General features: G+C 34.7%; 1 protein-coding gene across 1 annotated transcript in view; it reads right to left on the bottom strand.

The window, feature by feature from the left end:
- Window positions 1–25,783, bottom strand: part of ABCE1 (ATP binding cassette subfamily E member 1) — a 32,050-nt gene continuing 6,267 nt past the window's right edge. The window contains exons 3-18 of the mRNA XM_081075693.1: window positions 25,208–25,293; window positions 22,826–22,923; window positions 21,734–21,851; window positions 21,230–21,367; window positions 20,984–21,053; window positions 20,224–20,320; window positions 19,161–19,250; window positions 13,162–13,283; window positions 10,527–10,748; window positions 9,459–9,518; window positions 9,307–9,365; window positions 7,738–7,848; window positions 7,518–7,660; window positions 7,275–7,397; window positions 5,712–5,823; window positions 1–4,172 (exon numbers count right to left, since the gene is read on the bottom strand). Coding sequence (XP_080931819.1) covers window positions 4,125–4,172; window positions 5,712–5,823; window positions 7,275–7,397; window positions 7,518–7,660; window positions 7,738–7,848; window positions 9,307–9,365; window positions 9,459–9,518; window positions 10,527–10,748; window positions 13,162–13,283; window positions 19,161–19,250; window positions 20,224–20,320; window positions 20,984–21,053; window positions 21,230–21,367; window positions 21,734–21,851; window positions 22,826–22,923; window positions 25,208–25,293 — 1,697 coding nt within the window. The 3' untranslated portion in view covers window positions 1–4,124. The remainder of the gene's footprint in view (window positions 4,173–5,711; window positions 5,824–7,274; window positions 7,398–7,517; window positions 7,661–7,737; window positions 7,849–9,306; window positions 9,366–9,458; window positions 9,519–10,526; window positions 10,749–13,161; window positions 13,284–19,160; window positions 19,251–20,223; window positions 20,321–20,983; window positions 21,054–21,229; window positions 21,368–21,733; window positions 21,852–22,825; window positions 22,924–25,207; window positions 25,294–25,783) is intronic.

Raw genomic sequence — 25,783 nt, 5'->3', positions numbered from 1 at the left:
ACATATTCCTGTGATTAAATTTTATTTTTCACATTTATAAAAATCTTACAAAGATTAAAGATGTAAATACAGAAGATGAACACTGGTTAATTAAGGCCTCCTGTCTTTGACTATTCTAATAACTGAACTGGCAAGTTACTGAGTTCTACAAAATTCTGTGTAGTAAGCTGATTTGTGGACCAACTGCCTTCAGATGCATGAGAAAACAATGCTTGTACCTACTCAGGGATATACCTGTCACTGTGTAACTTGTTGCATGCTTTCAGTAAGTTATTTCCTAAATTAGGAGTTAGTAAGAAATGTAAGTCCTTTATAATTTTGTAAGTTAGTGTACAAATCAGGCCAAACTGGAGATCAGAAACCAGAGGCACACACATGATGTGACACGAAGGCTGTGCTGCTGCATAAGAGATGGATGAATGGGTGTGGTTACTAGTCTCAGCTGAGAACTGTCTAGATACGGGCAACAGCCTTGGGTATATGCAAGGTTAGGAACTGGAACACATTTACATGAAAGCCAGGAGCACCCCACTAAAAATGACAATTATGGTAAAAATTTTACAGATAAGCCTTTTCTGGCCTGGGTTTCAGATTCTTAAAGGGAAAATAAACCACTGAGAATGTTAACCACATTTGTTTAGGTTTGAGGTCCCAGAATCTGCACACTAAGATGAAAAGGGGTTCCAAGCTGGTAAGATACTTGGGTCACCTGGCAGAAGCAAACTGAAAGTCTTTGGAGAGACAGACCTCAGTGAAGGAGCCAAGGGGACTAACAAAACCAGTTTGACTTAATAGCTTAAACAAAAAGTGTTTGTTTCCCTTTCATAAGAAATCTGGAAGTGGCTGCTAGCAGTTATGCAGTGTTTGATGTCAGGACTAGCATCCTCGTGGCTTTCTTGTCGCTTGTCACCTGAAGGAACAACACATCCACAAGCAGTACCAGATATGTTTCCTTGATTAGGAAAGCTAGAGGGCTTTCCGAAATACCCTAAGAGATTTCTACTTTCAACTTAGTGGCTAAGTGGGTCAACATGGCCATTCCTAGCTGCAAGAGAGACTAGGGAAATACGAAGAGGACTGTCATGGTTGTCTTAGCCTAATTATGACCCACCACCTGGGGCTGGGCATGCTCCCTACCCTACCAAATGGGCAAGGAACAAGTTTTGGAAAGGAAAGGGAGCATATCAGGCACACTACACCTTAGAATTGACACAGATAAAGCCTCACAAACTAAAATACAAGGAAACCAAGAGCAAAAGGTATCAGATAATCCGCAGTAATGGCAAGAGTTAAGAGAACAAGCTCTAAATACTTCAAAAGATTAAAAAGCAATGGAAGAAAAATAAAACTAACTTGATAATTCTAGCTGCTTCTCTAACGGGTTTTGCTTGTCTCTTCTATCCCTACTTTGAGCATGTAAAGACATCTAATTTGAATCTTGAAGGCACTCAAGTTCACTAGAACCTGCGTGTGTTCATCTTTTCCTTTCACTAATCTCTTCAGTGACCACGCTGATTTCTGCCTCTGACCTGACATGTATTCTGCTTTACATGGATTATCATTTATCATTATAGGTGCTATTTTTCCTGCCTCTCCTACCCAGAACAATTTCTCGTCTGAACCAGAGTGCTCATGTACACCAGGTACTGGGGTAAGGGCTTGACATACACGTATCTAAATGTTAATATAAATGAAATTCTAGAACCAACTGAGTAGTTACCCTGTCCTACTTTCTGTAAGTAGATTCACTCCTTCAATACAATAGGGAAACTGTACACTAGACGCCAATGAGAGATGTGTGACTGGACTTCAAGATGCTAAAAAAGTGATTTCTAAACAGTTGATATGTACAGAATACAAAATTCAAAGGTAATTGGTATATATGTGTATGTATACTATCAAAAATGTATACATATTTTAAGAAACTTAAAATTGTAATATATACTGATAAGAATATGAATGCAAGTCACGTTTGACTTCTGCAATTAAAAGAGGTGCTCAAAATGGTTACCACCAGCGTAATTTTAATAGTTTTTTCCTTAAAATGTCTATATACTTTTTTGACACCCTCTATATGTATGTCTCTTCCCTCACCCTCTATATGTATGTCTCTTCCCTGTTCTTTAACGAAGCTATTCCCAAAAGCATCGTTTCTTGAGTATCCTTTTGTGTATTTTATTATTTTGTGTGTTTTCATATAGTTGGTGGTGTAATACGTAAACTGTTGACCATGCTTTTTTGCTTAGAGGTTTTTTATAATCAGGACATACTGAGCAGTCTCATTCTTTTTCTGACATCGCTGCATTGATGGTGTGTTTGAGTTGGTAATACTGATTTTACAGAAATTTTTTTTCTGATTATAGAAACTAAGACTTCTGTTGCTATATAAAATTTTAAGTAACATCTAAATCCATATTTTAAAAATCCCATCTAAATAAAAATTACAATTAACACATATTCTATCATCAGTAAGTAAAAACTGCTCTTAGTATATCATAAGTATTTTCTTTAGGGCAGAATACAGCATCAGTAAATATAAATAGCTTTTGGTTTATTTTATTCAATATATTTGAAATAATCATTCACAAATTTAACCTATCTTTAAAAATAGGCACTACTTATTTTAGTATAATCCCATTTATGTACAAAACAAACCTTTTACATATTCACACTCAGGTAAGTGCACAGAAAAAACAAAAGGATATATATTATTAAGTGCAAACACTGGTAACCTTTGGGAGGGTAATGTGTAGTAGGGAGATAACTTTATTCCATGTATTTCTGTATGTTTGAGCTTTTTACAAACGTATTTATGGATTACATTAATTTTTAAAAGGCCTATTGGGGCCCAGTTAAACCATACTTTCCACTATTTGCATATTAATCAGAGCTTCTGTTATTTCAAGGAGCTCTAAAAGTCTGTTCAATAATTTATACTTTTCCTCTCTATTTTGCTTGCTCCATTAATTTAGTAAAACTCTTCCTCAGTTGAAGCATGTTAGTCCCAGTTCACTTATTAGTCAGAAGTATAATCGAAACTGGCTTCACACTACAGTTACCCCATTGTTCAAATTGAGGGACTCGAGACTTGGATGAGTTTTACAATTCTTACTATCCAAAACTCAAAAGTCAAATAGATGTATACAGTGTCCTCTAATGTATAAACTTAGAAATGAATATAGGAATATTTGGTTCCAGGGGACACTTTGTATTGCTAGCTGGGCACTTGTTTGCATTAATGTTGCCTTTAGATAAATGGCTCACATTTCTTGGCCTGCCCATCAGAAATGCTTGGAAGTTTAAAAAAATACAGATGCTTAGGCACCACCTCTAAAGATTTTGAGCCTGCACTTTTAAGGGAAGCATTCTTTAAAATGCTTTTTCCTAAATGTTGATCAGTGATTATATAAATGTATGTTTAAAGAATGACATTACCTTGAGAATTACAGAACATGGAATCTAATAGAATGCTAAAACAGTAAGTTGTAGTAAAATTAGGGTTTTTTTTCTTGGCGGGGATAAGGAGTACTGAAGTAATTTTTCAGTTTCAAAAGCACCTGAAACACTGTAAACAATGGCCATTTTCTGACAGTAGTGTTTTGTAGTAGTCTTCCTCTGAAAGTCTAAACACTGACAATATAGTGCAAAGACTGAAAACAACAAATACAATCCTGATGTTTATTTATCAAATTTCATCAGTGTTGTCTACGACCAGCTTTTAAAATAAGGGCAATTTCATTATACTGATATACTTGGCAAACCACGAAAGTACAGAAACTTTTTCCAAGATTCTCCATATTTTAAAAGGGGGCAACACTGGTCAGCATTTGGTACATGAATATGATACACCTATTGAAAATCTTCCCATACATCATGAAAATTTGGAGGTAATTAGTATAGCTTGAAATGTCTTCATTTTAGAATGTTATGCACAAAAAAGGGCCTTATCATCAAGAACAGAAAAGTGGCATTTTCTGTGTTCAGACTACAATTTACAACACAACTGGCTTTTGAATAAATTATACTTCAGGCTTCAGAATATGTGGGGCATAAAACCTGATTAAAGTTTTAAATATGACAAAAACGCTAATGTTTCTTTTTAAATCAGTATTCTCAGGTTCAGTCTAATCATCCAAGAAAAAGTAGTTTCCACTCTTCTTTTGTTCTACATCCTAAAAAATAAAATAGAGAAGCAACAAAGATCAACAGCATTGTCCTGTATGTAGGGTACTTCTACTCACAATATTACTCCGCAGTAATAAATGTGTGCTTCTGGATGTCCTGGGTTTGCCAGTCAGAGAGGCACGATCTACCTTTGCTGCCGTCCCTACCAGAACACCTCCCTTGGTTCACCTCAAGTAAAGCTCCTTTGCATAAAATGCCTTAATTACACATGAAATTTTGCTATATAAAATACTGTTTCCAGGAAAACTATTAGATTTCATTTTCACCATTTTAACTTTAAACTCCTGGTCCAAAAGGTCCCTATTGTCAGTTTGAGAACTGCCTAATACACAAAAATGCATATAAAACTTTTTCCCAGTACTATTTACTGACTGGCCAGTAATGCTCCATCTACCTACTTGCCTAACTGCTCCTTTAACTAGGATTAAGGTATGACTAAGATGAGTGGACATAGAGAATGACGAACAGGTATACGTGGGGACTGAACCACGAGGTTCTACAAAACAAAATGACAGTACAAAGGTCGTAATGCTTTAGAAGAAATTTTTAAGAAAATTAAGCCGTACACAGTAAGTGTTCCTGAATTTAATTCCTCTTTTCTGCTTAATATGTTTTTCAAAATGAGAAAACTCTTCACTCTTAAGTCAGAATTTGTCATTTCATTATCCTGGCCAGAGAAGAACATAAATCCTTTACAAACAAAATACATAGTGAAGGTTATGACCTTGTTGTCTCTGCCTTCCAAGAGCTCACAGTTTAGTAGCAAAGCTAGGAGTACAAATATGAAAATAATAAAATTTAGTAAATGCAACAGGTATGTATAACATACTTGAAAAGCTTCTAAGTATTAAGGATAATGGCAAAAGGAGTATGAAATGTAAGCGCAGCCTTTTAAGGAGGTACTGCAGGGGATACTAAACATATAAAAAGGGCTTTTTAGAGTTCATTCACTTTTTCTTTTTTTGAGCGACCAAGAGATTATTGCCTTCTAAAAACAAACCATATTTCACAGACTACATCAAGTGTAGGGTATACAACTATTGTATGTACCCCAAAGAAAAACTTTGCCAATTAAACTGACAAAACGTTTTTCCACTGTTTAGAATTGTATACTCATCAAAGGAGCTTGTTTGAACTCTACCGTTTACTCATGTTGCTCCTGTGCATGCACAGAAGAAAAATACATGAGAAACTGATTAAGGCATTCATACAAACTTGTTTCAATGAATTAGTGTCATCTTCCTGAAGGCATTTTAAATGGCAATTAAACTCCACACATTACAACAGTGGGTACAACTCAGGCAACATCAGCAGCTCTCAGAGAGACAACTCAGGCAGTGACGGCAGCTACATCGTAATCGCTGACTATAACACTTAAGTATGACACCAGATATTAAAATGTGAACAACATGACTTATAATTAATGAAATACACAGATTTTAATGAAACAGTCTTCCAATTTGAAACATGCCTTTCAGTTATTTGCACTGAGACATTATCCATAATTTAACAGTTTTTCTACGTACCTTAATTGAATTGAGTTTGTTTATTCTTGGCCTATAGTTGTTTGGGTCCCTTCTGAATGTAATTTCAAGCTGAGATAAAAATTTATTCATGCCAGCCAAAAGGGTCTGAGGACTAGGAGAGAAATAAGATCAACTGTGATTAAGTTTACCCCCCAAATTTGACTACTTTTTGGGATACAGTGTATCATTAATCACTATTCCTTCTAATTCCCCAATCATAAGTCACCTGATAATAGTATAATTAAAGCACATTATAAACTCTGTTCAGAAATGAGTTTACTTAGACTTTATAGTTTAGCCAACCAAACAGTATTTGCAAAACAAATAGTATTTGCAAAACAAATAGTATTTGCAAAACAAATACTTTCTGATCTGGAAAAAGAAACTTAAGAAGTACCACTTTAGAAAAACAAAAGATAGTTAATTAGGAAATTACAGAATTTTAAATCTGACATTTTTAGGGGAGAAGAGACTTTAACAGAAAAGATTATTAACTAGAAATTTGGTGCCAGAGGGAATATGTACAATGCAATGGTTTTTAGTAATAACTCCCTTTAAAATTTCTATGCTTTATTCATCTTTTTCACCCAAACTAGTTATTAAATCATGCCAAATCACATCACACGTGGAAATTTTAAGCATTTTGTAAATACAAAGGGAGCATCATTACTTGAATAAATAAGCTTTATATAGTCTAAGAACTTTCCTAACTCTCAGAGAAATAAGTAATTCTCAATAATTGATATAAAAATTTAAAGTGAAAATAAAAGAATTCTGGGAAGAAGTTCAGTAAGGTACTTTTATTTGTTGGATGAATTATTCAAATAGCAACTCCATTCCTCCCTAATATGTGAAAACATTATGTTGGAATCGCATGAAATTGCTGTTTTTATAGGTAAAAAATAGTTGAATACCAGTAATTTCAGATGGTTCAACCATACACAAGGTTTTAGCACTAAAAATTAAATTCCTCATAAATTGATTTGAATGTTAGACTTCTCTACATCACAAGTGCTCTCAATCAAGCCAGTAGGAAAAAAGGGGAAAAGGTAAAATCATTCATTTTAACTCTGCTATAGGTCAATACCAGATACGTTGGGTCTATTGTGAACTTTACCACTAGCAGAGTAAGTTGGGCAAATCATGTAACCTATGTGGACCTTGTTTTCTTTATCTGTCATGTAAAACACCTATGGTTTTCAAGGAATTATTTGCAAATCCAAAATCCTAATGTGTTTTGGAAATCCAAATGATATGGACAAAAGTTAACCTGAAAGAACAGGTGAGGGGCTCAGAACTCTGCATGCTTATCCACGCCAGCGCCCGCCCCCCTGCCCCCAAGTAAGGATTTCTAATACTGTAGCCTGAAAATTATTACACCCAGTCCCATACAATATTCGATCTGAATAATTTTGGAAGTCAGCATCATTTCTAGAATTTCTGGCTCTTCTTAAAAATTAAAATGGTATGAGTAATGTTTATAAGCTTATTGGAAAATTTTAAATAATTTTCTAATTGTTAGAGCTAATTATTAGGTTTGAGTATTTTAGAAAGTAGTTTTACCTATTTGCAAGTGTATTCTTAGATGGAACACCATCAAAAACGATGACTCGATCTGCTAGGTAGGTAGCCATGATGAAGTCATGTTCTACAACAAAGGCTGTCTTCTTAGCATGGAGTATGAAACTAAAACACACAATTTTGAAATCTTTTAGTTTTTATATCATCAAATATTTACATGCTATATTAAGCAGTGTATGCCAGTACACATAATCAAAAGTAATAGTCTTACAAACAGCACATTACCGTTTGACAACTCGAGCTGCCATCAATCTTTGTTCAGAATCCAAATATGCAGATGGTTCATCAATTAAATAGACATCAGCAGGTTTGCCCAAACAAAGAGCTAAAGCTACTCGCTGCAGTTCACCACCAGATAATGTCTGTACCTATTTGGAGAAGAAGTTTAGCAAACCATGTAGACATCCAATTTAAAGTAATAAAACAACAAAAAAAATTTGAATACCTCTTGGTCTATGATGTTTTCAATTTGCAGAGGCTTCATTACATCAGTCACAAATTGTGGGTGAGTGTAAGCATCTCTTATCTTTTCATGTAGTAACTGTCTAACACTTCCCTGTTTTTAATGGAAAAAGTATTGAAATTTTATTTCAGTATAGAACCAGTCTAAATATGAATTGTAACAAAGTTCCAGAGCAAAAGTATATCAACAGGCATAGATAGTATTTTTATGCTTATTTGTTATCTATTGCATGTTTTAAGATTTTTAAGTTAAAAATCCATCATGTCCAACACGTTAAAAAAAGCAATAATTTTAAAATCTGAAAATAGTAAATAATGTTTCAGGGGAGAAACCATTTGAGAACAGGAATAATTCTACAGGTCAATGTGGGTTTCAAGTTACCTTAAGCAATCAGATAGCACAAAATATACAATAGGGACGAATCTTAAGATGCTGGCTGGTTGTTTTTTCAAGAGAGGGCTGAGTTTAAGAACTTGAAAGGTAAGCTTATCTTATTTGAAGGTATCAATGACAAAATTTTTATGGTAAGCTACGCCATCTCAAATAGGCCTAACATATAGTAAGTGTTGAGGTACTGTGTGTAGATACTGCAGTTAAACTCATTACAAACACCTGCAGAAACCAAAGGAGATTGACTTCATGTTTTTAAGGTTCATCCATATTGCATCAGTATTTTATTTCTTTTTATGGCTGAATAACGTTAAATTTTATGGATATGCCGCATTGTGTTTATCCATTCACCATTTGATCGACACGGATTATTTTCCACATTTTGGCTACTATGAATAATGCATCTGTGTGCAAGTTTTTGTGTTCAGTCTTCATTTCTCTTGGGTTTACATCTGTCTGTGTAGGAGTGGGAATGCTGGTTCACATGCCACTATGTTTAATTGCCTGAAGAATTGCCAGGTTGTTTTTAAAGCGGCTCTATCATCTTGCATTCCCAGCAGCAGCACACGAAGTTCGTATCTACATCCCACCAAGGCTTGTTGCTGTCTTTTTGATTGAAGTCATCCCAGTGGGTGTAAAATGGTTTCTTACTGAGGTTTAGATTGGCATTTGCCTAATGACTAACGATGCTGAGTATTTTTTCATGTGCTTACTGGACATTTATGTATTTTGTTTGGAAAAATGTCTAGTCCTATCCATTTGTCTATTTTTACATTGAGTTGTAAGAGTTTTTTTCATATATTCTGGATACGAGTACCTTATTAGACCTATGATTTACAAATATTTTCTGCCATCCTGTGGGTGGCCTTTTTACTTTCTTGATAGTGTCACATGCAGCACAAAACACTAGGTTTTTAAAGGTTTATTTTGGAAAAGGATGCCAATCAGATTTTAAAAGCATTTTCCCAGCAGTGGAAATGAATCAAGGACTGTAGTCCTAATACCTTCTTTAGCTACTTCTGATAAAACTGTACAGAAACTAATTTGGAGAAGAATTTTGATATAGTGAAAGATTTAAATTACAGGAAGGAAGTTATAGGGTGTATGTGTGTGTATGCGTGTAAACAAACTTTAATAACCCAATAACAGAGTAACACTCACAGTAGATTTGGGACTGATTTTCTGTGGCTTATAACTGACATTTAGAACTGGTACTTCTCCTGCAAAATGCAAATAAATAAGACAGTAAATTTTAAAGATGTGGACAGTTTCAGTGTGGAACAGAGTAAAAGGAGTCAAGATTGTAACAGTACCTCCTTCATCAGGTTTAAGTCTTCCAGCAAGCATTCTGATAAATGTCGTTTTACCAGTACCTGGCAATGGAACATACAACAAATTGACTTGAAAGATGCTTCACATTTCGAGTAAGTCACTATGTACTACTGGGTTTTAATTGAGAAATTCGTTTTATTTATTTATTTACTTATTTTTGAGAAATTAGTTTGAAAGATACATACTGACACTACTGAATTCTGAAGGTTATAAAAACAAAACCGTAAACATTCATGATTCATCGCTCAAATATCATCCTAAATTAGAAGGAAGATAAACTAGTTAAAGCTTATAATGACCATTTTAATAAATGGTAAGTCTATGAAGTATAAGACGGGTTACTTTATAGAAGACTTATATTTAGCTAAAATATCAATGCACACAATTTATTAAGGTAGTATAGTATTGTCATGATTGATATCATTATAAAGTCCATCTCTATGAAATATTTAAGTTAACTGCAACCCAATTCAAAATTCCTCCATTAACTAAAGACTGATACATTGCAACAATCCTAAGTTTTCTTCTACAGTTTTGTAAGCTGTAAGTATACAATTCAAATATTTTTTAAAATCATGAAAGCAATGCCAGATATATGACACTCAAATTCATCTCATATTTATAATGGCAATCTAATATTTAAAAATGCTGGTAATATAACTATTTACAAAGGTAGACTAGTTGTAATTTAAAATAAGAAAAGCTCCAAATGAAAGACTGCATTTAAACTAGATTGCTTCTAAATTACCATTCCTTTCATTCCTAGTTTCTAAGATGAATAAATGACCTACCAATTTGTACACAGAAAAACCAGCTTTTAAAAACATTATTATTACCAATTATGAATCAAAATAACAAATAGGAACCTGCCAGTGAATGACAGTGAGATTAAGTCATAAAATGTGACAAAATGTAAACTACACTGAAATGTATGGATTCAATCCAGGCCCCAAGCTTATAACTGGATCAGTTTTTCACGGAGGAGTTAAAACTAAGTTACTAGGTAAATGGAACAGACTTTCAAATATCACAAAAGAAGAAAAACTTACCATTTTCCCCCAACATCACCATGATTTCAGAATCTGTAAACTCTCCTGCTACAATTGCTAGCTCAAACTCGCCCATCTTTTTCCTCATTCCGGGATATTTATACATACACATCTTTTTAACCTCCTCTTCATTTGCTGTCTCAGCCACTTTAAAAACAAGTGATGCATCTCTGAATCTCAAATTTTCTGTTGGAACGTAGCCATCCAAAAAAATGTTTATGCCTGTTGAACAGTCATTGACAATAGATTAGTAAAGATTAAGTAAAGACCAGATTTTCCACAGCAAGAAATTATTACATAAAAGGCCAAACCCCAGGTTCTCTTGGGAGCAATCTAAGTGTAGATTTTAAATTTCTATGGATTTATGGTAACACGCAGTGAAAACATGGTGTTTTATGTATCTAATGCAAGTTTAAATAATTCATGCACATATATGAGCCTATCACATACACACATACAAAGCATTCTTTCATTATGATGTGACTTTCTATAAGACTTTTCATCAGGTTTTGTGCAAAAATGCCATTTCTCCTGTGATTTTAAATAAAAAAATTGCAATTTTTCTCTAAAATTTTTTTTAAGTAGTAAAAACGTAATTTTTTCATAGATTGACAAAGTAATAAAATAGTTTAGGGAATAATTTTTTAAATAAACAATTTAAATTATGACTATTCATTTTCACGAACTACAATCATACATTGAAGTTATAATTTACTGCATTTTCCCCAGTTCGTAAGAAATTTATAATAAACTTCATTTTTGCTTCACTATACAAAAATAAACACTATGATCTAAACTGAAAGTAAACTTACATATTATACATGAGAATCCCTCCATACTAAAGTTAAAATCCATAAATGGCAGACACACAGAAATGAAAAAGTGCATTACTCAGGAAACAACAAAAAGATCTGTTTTTCAATGTTTCCTATATATAAAAGAGTAAGAGGCAATAGCTGAAGTTTTGGAAGTTCTTGAAAGAATGTCTACGAATGTTATTCATTTCATCTGGAACTGAGAGCCACATCAGGGAGCCTGTATCCTCAGCCTAGAACATAGGTGTTCTATTAATATTTGCTGACAGAACAAATGGATACATTTATTCTGCTCAAAGCAGAATGTTTTTTAAACTATTTAAAAACTATAAATGTAAGATTAAAAAATTAAAACCAAAAACTAAGTAAAAGCTTGAAGGAACCTTTGTGGTTATTTAGTCCCAGTGCGTAATTTATCAGGTAAGAAAATGAAAGCTCAGAGAAACAGGTGACTTGGAGCAAAAAACAAAAAGTCAGCCTTTACATTCCTATTGGAATGTCTGTCTTGTCAATATAAAAGTGAGTCCAAGTTTTATCGCATTTACAGTTCAGAGAGCTTTTACATATACTGCGTTAATTTTAGAATGTTAAAGGAAAGCAGAAAGATTAAGAGGTTTGTTACTTGAATTGTTTTAACAGACGAGGCACATTCAAACGATCCCATTTCTTCAATGGCACAGCCTCTGAATGGCAGTTACATAAATATGTAGCATTTATATAACCAGAAGACTGCCAGATGCCCACATCATCGTCATCACGACTCTGGAACTATTACAATCATATGGCACGGAGTAGGTGCTCAATAAATACTTGCGAATTGAGGTAAATACATAATTTATAATTTTTTTTATATTATTGCATAAGACTACTGGAAAGAAAAACTGGGCAATCTCACAAATTTTTCCTTAAAATATGCTTCTATTTATCTCAATGTACAAGAAAATAAGTGATAGCAATTCCTTCTCTGTATCTTCTATATCTATATCTTCCTTCTCTATGTCTTAAAATATTTATGTACTTTTTATAAATTAAAAAAGCTACTACAGCGTTTTTATGTAAAGTATGAAGTAATATAAATTTCTTTTTCCAAAAGTTTCTTAGGTATCTCAAAAATTATTCCTTACAGAACGTGGTATTTTTTTCAAGATATGGACTAAATATAAATAGTCCTTTTAGGTGTGTTAGATTGTCAACTTAAGGCATAGCTAAAGAGAAGGAATATGAAGTAAAATAAAAGCAAGGAAGCAGGGGAAGGAAACGGGAAAGAAATTACAACGGAAAAGGAGTCCCAGGTAGAGAGTGCGCTGCTTATCTGTCTCAGGAACCACTTAGTGGTGGGCTAGTCTTCACTTTTGTCCAATTGCTTAGGTAGGAAGAGACATGGGAAAGAAAAGTCAGAGAGGCCCTCTTTCCTGAAAGTTGAAGTAATGAACATATACTTACTATGCTATTTTATAAGATTTTTAGTCACTGAACTATAATATACTTCTAAACTCTTTTATTTGAACTACTTTCTTTTATTAGACTTTTAGATAGTCTTGGTTCACAAACTTAGGGTACAGATAATGTATACCACTTGTATATAACCTTTATATAATTCTGTTGAGTGATTAAATTCCAGAAGAGCGAAGTTTTAGATAAATAATATCAGAGTGATATATTAACTATTAGGTTGGTGCGAAAGTAATGGTGGTTTTTGAAATTATTTTTAACCTTTTAAGCCGCAATTACTTTCGCACCAACCTAAGACTTAATGTCATCATTTCCTAAGCATTAGAAGTACGAGAATCCGGCACGGTGAGAAGAGTTTTTCAGGTTACCTTCTCGTACACTGAAAGGCATCGTGACCACGCCGTACGCACTGGGCACCCCGTACAAGCAGCAGATGAAGTCCGAGAGGTAGTCCAGGACACTTAGGTCGTGCTCCACCACGATGATGTACCTGCAAGGCAACAGTCTTCAGTGCAGCCTCCACGTGGAATCCAGGCTGGACTGAATTACCACTGCTACATGATGGTTTTCTTAACTAGTGTCCATTTCAGGAAAATAGATATATTTTTAAAAAATTAAATGTAAAGACCATTATGAACCAAAAGCCGTTAAATAAGATTCATTATCAATGTTCATATTTCAAATTGTTTTCCTAAACTAAAAGTTAACATGAAACAGTTTATGGATATATGAAATACATGTTTTGCTATAAAGAACGTATTTTTAAATAAACTTTACAAAGCCAAAACAATTATTATCGACCAACTTATTCAGATGTAGTGTGGACCAGTGGCTCAGTTGGTTAGAAATCGAGCTCTGGGCAATGGGGCTGCCGGTTCAATCCCCACATGGGCCAGCGAGCTGCACCCTCAGCTCCTGGGTGGCCTATGGCTCAGCTGGAGTGCGGGTTCGACTCCCGCAAGGGATGGTGGGCTGCGCCCCCTGCAACTAGCAACGGCGACTGGACCTGGAGCTGAGCTGCGCCCTCCACAACTATGAAAGGACAACTTGACTTGGAAAAATCCTGGAAGTACACACTGTTTCCCAATAAAGTCCTGTTTAAAAAAATTTTTAAAAAATCAGATGGAGCCTAAACTGTTTATTATTCTGTTTAACTTATGCATTATTAAGCCCTTCTAAGCGTCCCATACTTGCTGTATTAGGGGATACAGAGAATATGACAGAATCCTTAACCTGAGAGCTTTCAGTGTAGCTGGGAAAGTGAATAGATATGAAACAACACCAAAAAAGACTATACAGCAAAATATGTTCTATATATAATAAAATCCAGGGAAGGTCAGAAAGGAAATAAGTGTGTCCTGGAGCACTTTATAAATGGTATGGGATATGATATGACTTTTAAAGTGACAAAAGTATTGCTAGTGTAGAAACTATTAGGCAAATAGTCATTAACATTTTTTTTAAGACGTTTATTATTGGGGAAGGGGAACAGGACATGATTGGGGAAGTGTGTACTTCCAGGACTTTTTTCCAAGTCAAGTTGTCCTTTTTTTTTTTTTTCGTATTTTATTGGGGTGACAATTGTTAGTAAAATTACATAGATTTCAGGTATACAATTCTGTATTACATCATCTATAAATCCCATTGTGTGTTCACCACCCAGAAGTTGTTGTCCTTTCAGTCTTAGTTGTGGAGGGTGCACTTCAGCTCTAGGTCCAGTTGCTGTTGTTAGTTGCAGGGGGCACAGCCCACCATCCCTTCCGGGAGTTGAGGAATCGAACTGGCAACCTTTGTGGTTGAGAGCCAGCGCTCCAACCAACTGAGCCATCCGGGAGCCTAGAAGCAGCTCAGCTCAAGGTGCCGTGTTCAGTCTTAGTTTCAGGGGGCGGAGCCCACCATCCCTTGTGGGAAGTCCAGGAGTAGAACTGGCAACCTTGTGGTTGAGAGCCCACTGGTTCACGTGGGAATCGAACCGGCAGTCTTCAGCCTTAAGAGCACGGAGCTCCAACCGCCTGAGCCACTGGTACGGCCTGTCATTAACTTTTATGCAGCACTTTATTCCTTTTCGACTTACTTCAAAATGTTCAAAAAGCAATGTCCTGTAGACACCTCAAACTCCAACTTAATTTATCACCTTCCTGTACAAATAAAATTTCTCCATATTTGTATTAATGGAATCATCATTCTTATTAAAAACGAGTCATTTTATTCCCAATGATATATTGTTTAAATTGTCAAGTCTGTGGCCTTTCTCAGCATCATCTTATGTGTCTATTTTATACTTTTCTTTCTCTCCCTAAATTCTAGTTCAGGTTGTCATTATATTTCTTCAAATATTGACATAGACCTTTGACAAATCTCGTTTTTTCAGGTCCCCAGACATGGCTCTCAGTTCTAAGTGAAATGAGTAACGTAGACTTTCTTTCAACTTTGCAAAACTTCAGCGACTATTTCTCTTACTTCATTTATATATAGGACACACTGAAAAATGGATCTTTAGTACCTAAATAATCCACTTTTCCATTTGTGTGTGTCTCCTAAATGGACTCCTGCCTAAATCTTCACCTGTTGAAATCCTCCTTACCATCCATCTCAAATCCTAACTTCTGTAGGAACACTCTTCCTAATATTCAAATGAATTTTCTTTCCCCCACTCTTGAACCCTTGTCACTCTGGCCCGATAACTGGACTTTATTATTTTTTGAGTACCCCTACAAACTTGCATAAACATCTTGAAGACAGACTGCAGTCTGCATTTCTATGATCTTTAGTCTTATGCTATGTACCAAACAGATATTTGATAAAGTTGTTGAATGGCAAGATGAAGAATTTGCAGTTATTTTAATTGGCAATGGGGAAAGTGGTAGGTTCTTAAACAGCACTGACCAGTAGAACTTTCTGTGATTATGGAAATGTTCTATCTTTATGTTGTCTCATATGGTAGCAAGTAACCACGTGGAATGTGGAACACTTAGAAAGTGACTAGTTTGATTAAATAAATGAATTTTTGATTAAAATAGCAACATATGGCTAGAGGCTACAGCACCATTCTAGAACAAGAGAATATAATAAAACATCATTTCAGAAAGAATAATCTGATAAGAACAACCATAGACTTTTTTAAAGGAAGCTAGCACAGTAATCCAGGTCTCAGGTAGTAAAAGGAGGAATGAAAAAAAAAAAGGAGGCAAGTTTAATATGAAAAAGAAATACTGAGGAAATGTTTGCTACCATGATGGTGGTCAGCATTAATACAAATGGAAAATACCCACGTGAGTCAATACTCAGGATATCCTGCCTTGTGCCTTTGTTGGCAATGTTCCATTATCTGGAAAAATTCTCTAATTTTTACCATTAAAATCTTCAAGGCCCAGTATAAGGCAGCATAGTATTAGCTAGTGGCTTTTAAGTTGCTTTGAAAAGAAAATGGGTCAAACCTCCTGCTCTCCCTACCTTCAAATGGAGCTATGCAAAGTCCAAAAAAGACTTAGATGAGTCACTCTTATTTTCTGAGGGTTTGAGAAGAAACAGAAATCTGCATCATGAAAAATCTATGCTGTGAAAATTTACACCCTATATTTTGGTTTACCTATTGTTTTTCAGTCTTACCGAAGATGCTCTTAGAGATTAAATTCTAGAGAATCTCTAGCATTATTTTTTTCTTTCTTCGATCAATCCTGTTTTATTTACCTAAGTATATAATCTCCAAAATCTTTTTAAAGCATTGAAGACTGAATGTGTGCCTTCATGTAGAATTTCCGGATGCAGATGTAATTCCCTTAACTTTTATCAATCACTCCAGAGAGATTAGTTTAACCCTATACCTAAAACTAAGCACATTTTTGTGAAAATGTCTACCTTAATCGTTTTCTTCACTTTGCCAATAGAATGTTTTGACATCTTATCCCTAGTACAATTAAGGTTACTGCTTTGTCATATGAAACTAGTGATTTGCCTGAACATTTATAAATTGAGATACATGTCACCTGGTTGTAAATTACTATCCTTTTCGTTCTCCTTTTTATTGTGGTTAGGACATTACTTGATAGTAAAAAAAAAAAAATGTGACGGTAGATGATTATAACTTTCATTTCAGCATAATAAAGGGATAAAAAATATTTTATGAAACAGAGCTAGGGTTTAGAACTGCTGACTTGACAGCTTGTATATTCTTTTCTTTACTAGACTGTGAAGTCCTTGAATATTGGGACTACGTTTTATACTCTTTAATTCCCCAAAGAGCCTTTCATAATGCCAAGGTCGATGTGTGAAGTGAAAATTATGGCCCTTTCGTCCAAGAAGATTGTTTCTTTATTGCTGATGCTCTTTAAGTTTCACTTCAAAGTATGTATGTGGATCATTTCCTTCTTGAATCTAAGGAGTCAAGATTTTCATTTCTGAAAATTTCTTAGCCATGACCTTTCCATAACTTTTATTTTTCAGACTTCTATGAAGATGTTACATAGTCTTCTCATTCCATTCTCCGTGTTTCTGACCCTCTGTTCTGTATTTTAGTCTCATTCTCTCTGCTGTATTCTGGTAACTTGCTCAGATCAGCTGTTAGTTTTCTCATGCTCTTTTTAGCTGTCCCTAGCCTTTCTAATTGGTCCAGTGAGTTCTCAACGTCACGACTATACTTTTAATTTCCAGATTTGTTCGCATTTTTTGAACATTTACTTATTGCTTTTTTTTAAATTGCTTTTTTTGTTTTTATTGGGGAATATTGGGGAGCAGTGTGTCTCTCCAGGGCCCATCAGCTCCAAGTCGTCCTTCAATCTAATTGTGGAGGGCGCAGCTCAGCTCCAAGTCCAGTCGCCGTCCTCAATCTTAGTTGCAGGGGGTGCAGCCCACCATCCCATGCGGGAATTGAACTGGCAACCTTGTTGAGAGCTCGCGCTCTAACCACCTGAGCCATCCGGCCGCCCCTCCGGAAGCTCAGCATTCCGTCCTCGATCTAGCTGTAGAGGGAGGAGCCCACTGGCCCATGCGGGAATCGAACCGGCCGCCCCATACCTATTACTTTTTTGTAGTATCATATTATTAGGGTTTTGAATCCTTCATTTGTGTTTTTAATTATTTTAAATATTATTTTAGAGTCTCTTTGAAAATACCACCTGACGTTCCCAAAGGTCTAATCCTGCTGTCTGTTGTGTCTCATTTGTAAATGGTTTCCTCCTGTCATTTATAACCCTCGATTTGAGCTCATGAATCCTGTGTGACTGGGGTTGAGTGCATATCCCTCCAGAGTGGTTTTATATTTGCTTTTACGTTATCAGACTACAGATTCTAGGACCCTCTTCTTTATGTTACTTTCTTATCACGGAGGGTTCTTAGACTCTCGTGATTATATAAATTTCAATTCCATGTGAGCTGCTGGTCTATGAATAGATCTGAGGGGGCCCATCCCTCTACTCCCAGCAAGCTCAGTGAGCGACACATAGAGGTTTTCTTGACATCTTCATGGGCTTTCCCTTTTGCTGATGAGAAAGCAGTCCTTTGAGAGTTCTGGAATTTTATGTTTCATAATCCAATACAAGGGCTTGCTTTTTCCCACAAGTGGTTGTTAAAGCCCAAGACCTATTAGAGCGACCAGTAAAATTCCTCCGGAAAGCCACATCCTGTCTTTTCTCTTTATAGTTCTCTCTTTGGTTTCTGTTCTCTAGGGATTTCTCTTGCTTTCTTGTAAGATCAGCTGTGTATTAAATCAGTCACTAAGGAGAGGCATAGAAAATGTTGTGTAGGAAAAAACCCTGCATTCTGATCACAGCTTTGCCATGTAGTAAATTTATAACCTAGGATAGGTGACTAGCTTTTCTGAACTTCAACTTCATCTGCAAATGGAAATACCAGCTAAAGAATTTAACTTAGAAGATTACTATGAGGCTCAAATGAAATAATGGATTTAGAAATTCTGCAAACTACAAAACCACCCTATAAATACTGGGTGTTGTGATTACACGATAGAGGTTATCAAGAACTCTCTGGTGCTCAGTAAGACTCTAAACTACCAGAATTACTCTGGTGATCCTGATAAATGTTCTAATTTTTTTTGTGTTTGAATGACATATCAATTAAAGGATCTGTTAAAGTTAAGGATCTACTTCCCAGAAACCCATTCATTTTTCCAGAATTTGCTTATCATTTCAGAGTATTCCTAGTTCCCTGGGAACAGGCAGGGCAGTAAATGAATTCTGCATTAAGAACCTCTGTTTTGGATAGAGGAAGGTAAATTCAAGTAGTAGCTCCAGAAAACCAAAATGGAAAACATACACATGTATATGAATTTATGGTCCCAGTGTTTAATCTTTAGAAATCTGTAAAACTCGCCAATCAAAATAATACAGGCATATGCCAAATCTGTACTCACCTATCTGGATTTATTAGAGATCGTATAGTAATAGCAGCCTTTAAACGCTGCTTAACATCTAGGTAACTTGAAGGCTCATCAAACATGAAACTATAAAAAAGAAAAGCAAATATAATAATTTGAAAGACAAATATGACATAATTCTATCTTGCATGTTATTTTAAAGCACTGTAATATATTAATAGTTTCCGATTTAACAACAACAAAAATCCCCTTTTATCCTAATGAAGAGTCCACCCTGTAATGGTAATAATCATGCTGTGCAGAGGACCCTCTGTGCAGAAACAGAAGAAATTATGAAAAGCAGGACTGCATATCAGGTCTGGGGAGAGACTCCAAGATTAAGCTAACTTACAAACTGTTACCTTCTCATGAAAAATATTCTGATATAGTCTGAAGAAATTCACAGGGCTTTCTTTTTAATCAACTAAAGTCAGTTGCATTAAAGCACATAACGTTTTTGGAAAAGAAGCCAGTGCACAGAATTAGAGACTACTCTGTGAAGAGCTAGCCTGCTTTGGATGCCAGAGCAGAAACGTGGAAAAAGATGGGAGCAATAAATATTTGGGAGGAGAGAGGTACCAGAAGGCAGAAGGGAAACTTGTCCTTTTTCTTCCTTTGTTGCTCTCACATGGCATATGCCATCCTGGTTTAGAGGTATTTAAAAAACTTAGTTTACATCAAAAAGCCCTGAAACCCATAAGCTGTAAAGTACTTATCTAAATAAATGAGTTTTTCCCCTGCAGGAAAAATAGGGAGAACAGGCGTGGATGCACAACTGTTTCCACATGTTATCTCCAAATTAGAATCCTAGGCACTACCGTGTTTCCGCGAAAATAAGCCCTCACCGGAAAAGAAGCCCTAATGCGTCTTTTGGAGAAAAAATTTATATGAGAGCAAAAGTAATTGTGGTTTAAAAGGTTAAAAATAATTGCAAAAACTGCAATTACTTTTGCACCAACCTAATATTTCTATTTCGCTCAAAACCACTGCTTTATTAGCAGCATTACAAATAAGACTCTAAAATAAGGATCGAGATATATAAAAGTTGTAAGTAACCTACATATCAGCTTTCTGTATGCAAACAACAGCACAAGCAAATCTCTGCAATTCTCCTCCTGAAAGATCTTCCACATTTCGTTCTTTTAGATGAGTTAAATCTACAGAGAACATAGAGGCATTGCATTTAATGTTTTAAGTTTTATTTCACCTCTTCAAAGCAAAACATATTGCATGTCATTCTGAGTTTGAATATTTCAGTTGAAAATTGTGTAACATAAAAAGTAAATGTAACAACTACTAGCAATTTTCCCATTTATTTCAATAATCCATATAAAGATATCTTATAAGTTCAGGGCCTATTACAACACATACATGATGTGGTAAATATACACAATGGAATACTATTCGGCCATAAGATGAAATAGTACCATTAGCGACATGGATGGATCTTGAGATTATAATGCTAAGTGAAATAAATCAGACAGAAAAAGTAGACAACCATATGATTTCACTGATTTGTGGTATATAAAACTGAAAACAACAAAAGAACAAGACATAAAAGAAACAAAAACTCTCTATAGACACAATAGTTTAGTTACCAGAGGGAAAGGGGGGAGAGGGGTGGTAGATGAGGGTAAAGGTGATCAAATATATAGTGATGGAAGGAGAACTGACTCTGGGAGGTGAACACACAATATAACATGTAGATGATGTATTATAGAACCGTACACCTGAAATCTGTGTAACTTTGCTAATAATTATCACCCCCCAATAAATTTTAATACAATGAAAAACAAAACACACATGAAACAAGCACTTACCAAGCTGTTGACATACAATGGCTTGTGTCTTTGTTTCATCCTTTCGGTCCAAAATAGACCCCACTGTCCCCTGCCATAACATACCAAAAATAGTTATTACTATTTTCTTTCAATATTAAAATTAAATCCAGTATTAAAATTCCTTCAATATTTCCTCCAATATTAAAGAGTTACAAAGTAAAACAAGTTTAATTTGAAATATCTTTTATATATCTATAAAACAAATTACTCCTAAAGTCAACTGACCTTTGCAGCCTTGGGAATCTGGTCTACATATTGAGGTTTGATAATAGCTTTTAGGTCATCTTCTAGAATCTTGGTAAAGTAATTCTGTAATTCAGATCCACGGAAGTAAGTCAAAATTTCTTGCCAATCAGGTGGATCCTAGAAATACAAGTATAATGATCTGAATTTAATTTAACAATAGAATTGCAAAGAGGATGATTATTATACAAAACAGAACACATATCCAAATAGTAATAGAATACTTCTGGCTTCTAAGTTAATCTTAAGATTGAGGTGGATTTAATTTCAAATCAAGGCATACCAACTCATAACAATTTAATGAAGCTCAGAATAATCAGTTAAGTAACATCAACAGATTTAAAAGGAAGAAGTTTTATCTACATAGTTTTTCAGCATTAATTCCACACATAAACTCGGAAAAAAAAAAAATCACACATACACTCTCCCTAACAGTCTCATAAAACCGACCCAAGGTATTCATTTTTATAAGGTGGTAATACATACATCATACTTTCCAAGGTTTGGCTTTTGTTTTCCTGCTAAAATTTTTAAAGCAGTTGACTTTCCAATACCATTAGTTCCAACTAATCCCAAAACTTCACCTGGACGAGGGATGGGCAACCTGTCATAAGAATACAAAAATAAAACTTAGCCTCAGGTAGAAAAGCTACATATGAAGAATGATGTATTTTAACACACTCGCACTCCATACACATCCATTAAGCTAAGGGATATATGCCAGATATTATTGGCTATTAGAAAAGAACCCAGCCAAGATCAACTTAGACTGTTAATTGTTAGAAATGCGCCTATGACAGTATTACTCCAAGTTTTATTCAATTTTCATTCAAAGTACATTCTAAATTAATAGTTCTTCTTTACAGGCTTAGTTTTAATGTATAACAGAAATGCTTTGGTAAAAAATTACACAGCAGGTGCAATCTCACACTTTTTTTTTTTGCCTGCCATTTACTTACAAGGAGAAAAGTGCCACATCAACCAGAAATATTCCACTTCATTCTCCCTGCTGCAGCAGGCCCCTTAAAGCTGGCAGGTTGAGAAATACCTTTTTATTAGTTAGATCTAGACTCCCAGATTCAAAATATTAGTGTTTAGTAGATTAAAAACTTCAAAGTACTCCTGTGATTTAACAATGTATGTCCAAGGGCAGAGTAATATTCTCTGCAGATCATGAGAGTAACAGATAAATAAAATCAAAGACAAATTTCCTCAAAAGTTATTTTGGGAATAGGGGTATTATTAACAACAATTATTCTCAACCCCAGTTGTGTATTAGAATCATCTGGAAGCCTTTTCAACTTACTGAGGTCCAGACTCTTCATCCAGTGATATGATGTAATTCAAATGGGCTGAAACCTGGGCATTAGTAGTTTAGAAAAGACACCCAGGTAATTCTAATGTCAGCCAGAATAAACCATTGACATATACAATATGATTCTGAATGATATTACAATATTGTATTTCTCTTTAGTGGAAGTATAACACAACTTTTTTCCAATTTTGCATTTCTCTGAAAATTCCAAATGTATTTTACTCTTGACTGAAGTAAAGAGGAATGTTGACTTGAAAATATACCTGTGAAGTTTGAAGGCATTGGCACAATATCGATGTGTTGTTTCTTTTTCCAAGTTGCTTGGTAAATTGACAATTGATAAGGCGCCAAAGGGGCATTTCTGTTATTTAAAGTAAAGAATTAATTTTGTGTTAATTTTTAGAAGTATACACATGACTAAAATGGATAAAGAACTTTTTATAAGCAATCTTCCAAATGTGGGAGTTGCACAAAGATGTAAAATATCGTTTAATTTCCTTTTCTTATTTACTAAAAAATGAAAGTTAAGTTCCTAGAAGGCAAGAATCTTATCGATTAATTTTGTGTTCCCCTTTGTGACTGCCACGATCCTAGGCATTTGATCCTAGGCATTTAAAGCGTGTTCAATTCTTACTGAAAACCTTACAGAACTTGAGGTTGTGTGTGTGTGTGTTTTACATTATAAGAGAAGGCTAAGAGGCAAGATAAAACATGGTTATTGAGTACTAAACGATTGAATATTCAGCCTATGACAGATGCCTTCCTTCTACTTCCTTCTTCCTGTCTTCATTTGCATCCTTTTCTACCTTGCAAAGTCCTTTAAGGTCATGGATTGTATCTTTTTTGGTCTATTCCTGTCCCCTCAACAGATAGCGTACCATTTACACAGAGCAAGGATTAATGTCTTTCTGTTGTGATTTTTAACCATCCCACATAAAAAAGATGCTTCATATTCCAACTGAGTAAATTTGCATTAAAAAAGTCTTATTCATAGAAAAACTTATTCAAGTAACAGTTGACTATCGATCAGATAAATGTCTAAGGAACAAAAATGGCAAGAATTGGAGGGTCACTTAAGAGTAGTAATATGACTAGAAAAATTTCTCAGGAGTACTGATAACTTAAAAAAGGTACATCCAAAGAGTATAACTCAGATCAGAGATCTGTTTAGCAGAACTGTTCAATGAGCTCAGGGACCAATTTGAAAGTCTCTGTGTATAAAGATTTCCGTGAATTCCCATTTTATAAGTCACAAGAACCAGAGAAATTAAAACCAAACAAAGCTCTTGTTTTCTTTCTTTTCTTTTCTTTTTTTTTTTTTTAATCAAACTGGCAACCTAGTGGTTGAGAGCCCACTGGCCCATGTGGGAATCGAACCGGCAGCCTTTGGAGTTAGGAGCATGGAGCTCCAACCACCTGAGCCACCGGGCCGGCCCAAAGCTCTTGTTTTCTAACAAATTACCACCCTTTAACCAAAACTATTAATTCTTTACATAAGATATTTTTCTGCCAGTGTAGTTACCTCCATTTATAGAATTCTCTTTATTCCACCAATGTACATAAAATGCTTATAGATGGCATGTAAACTTGTCTAAATCTACAAGAAAAAAAATATCCATACTGTTTACATGAAGTGCATTATAATCATCTTAGTGTTGGATGGGGTGGTATATACTACCCCACCCAAGAAAGACTCATCACATTAGTATTTTTACAGCCACTGAAGTGCATACCCCAAATTCTGGAGCCTCATGCTTCTATAGCAGTGAAGAAAGAAAAGAGTTCTTCATAAAGTGAACAATGTATTGTTCAAAATCAGATTTCCAGCACCCCAGAACATTAGTAGGTATATAATTAGAGATTAGTAAATATTTGCTGGAAGAAATGCTTCCTGCTTATATTTTCAGAACAAGGGAAATGCTTTCAGGTACCAATACCAATAAAATCTTCTGGATAGTTTACTAAGGATTCAGAGACCAATGCAAAATATACACAAGCCTTATTAGAATGAGTAACAGGGTGGTAAAGGTTGTTTCTGAAATATACTATTTACAAACAAAAATATTTAAATTAAGAGCTTCATGCACTGGCTCCTAAATATCTTTTATGAACTAAAGTTGGAAATTCATTCTTAAGTCAAAAACCCTAATAAAACGTTTTGATGCAACAAAAACTAATTGAAAAATTACACTATTGAAATAAACCTAACAATAGAAGAATATGTAATACAGAAGAAGTACTTAAAGATTAGGTTAAATTTAAAAATTCTGGCCACGTGCATTTACGACTTGAAAAAAAAAAAGTCTGTACTATGACTCTTATTTTTTGTATTCGTACTTCCAAAAAGTTCTGGGGAAGGTATGCCACAGAATTTCCTTCGTATAAAAGGGTAAAGAAAGAGAGATTAATTCTGGTTGGAAATGGCTTTATAAAATTGAGTATGGCAAGGATAGCTTTTAAATAGGGTGGTTTGATTAAAAAAGCAACAATATTAGATTATTGATATAAAAATACAATTTTCTTAAATTTGTATTCTTTATTGCTTTATATTTTTGCCTCTTTGAAAACAATTATAATGTAGTATTCAGAATTTTCAGATTTCATTTTCGGGTTACAAATTTGATCCAATAAATAAAATATCATACCTTAATACAAATACCACAACCAATACAAAGAGTTTCAGAAATCCATGCTATTTTGCTCTGGGGAGTAACCTCAATGCATAATTTTCCTGGCAAAGGAAAAGATAAAATTAAGCCATTTTTCCTGACATCCTAATTTTTAAAACATTACTATTAAGGCAATTATGATTCAAAATTTCCATACAGAAACAGATTTTCAAAAAACAAAGGCCACACATAGAAATACACTGTCTTAAATTAGTGCTTTGTGGGGATAGATTTCTGAATTTATTACATACATGAATACTCTTGTCAGGCAAGAAGGAGACGACTCTAAATTTTTATTTTGTTTAATTTACTACTGGGGAAGAAAATATGCTAGTAAAATTGTGGCCGATCTTAAAACAGTTTTATTTTTAAGCTGACTGGAATATGTAATTCACAAAATATTGCCTTGGAGATGATAATTTGACATCAAAGAAAAGAATGAAAAATATTAGCTAGATCAGTGAAGTTCTACAAAGGTATGTATTCATCTGATATACAGACAAAATTAAACTTGGTATTAGGTATATTAACCATAGAATTTCTGAAAGCATG

This window comes from Rhinolophus hipposideros (genome assembly GCF_964194185.1).
Source record: "Rhinolophus hipposideros genome assembly, chromosome: 16".
NCBI classification, from domain to species: Eukaryota; Metazoa; Chordata; class Mammalia; order Chiroptera; family Rhinolophidae; genus Rhinolophus; species Rhinolophus hipposideros.
This window is presented reverse-complemented; position numbering and strand designations above follow the sequence as displayed.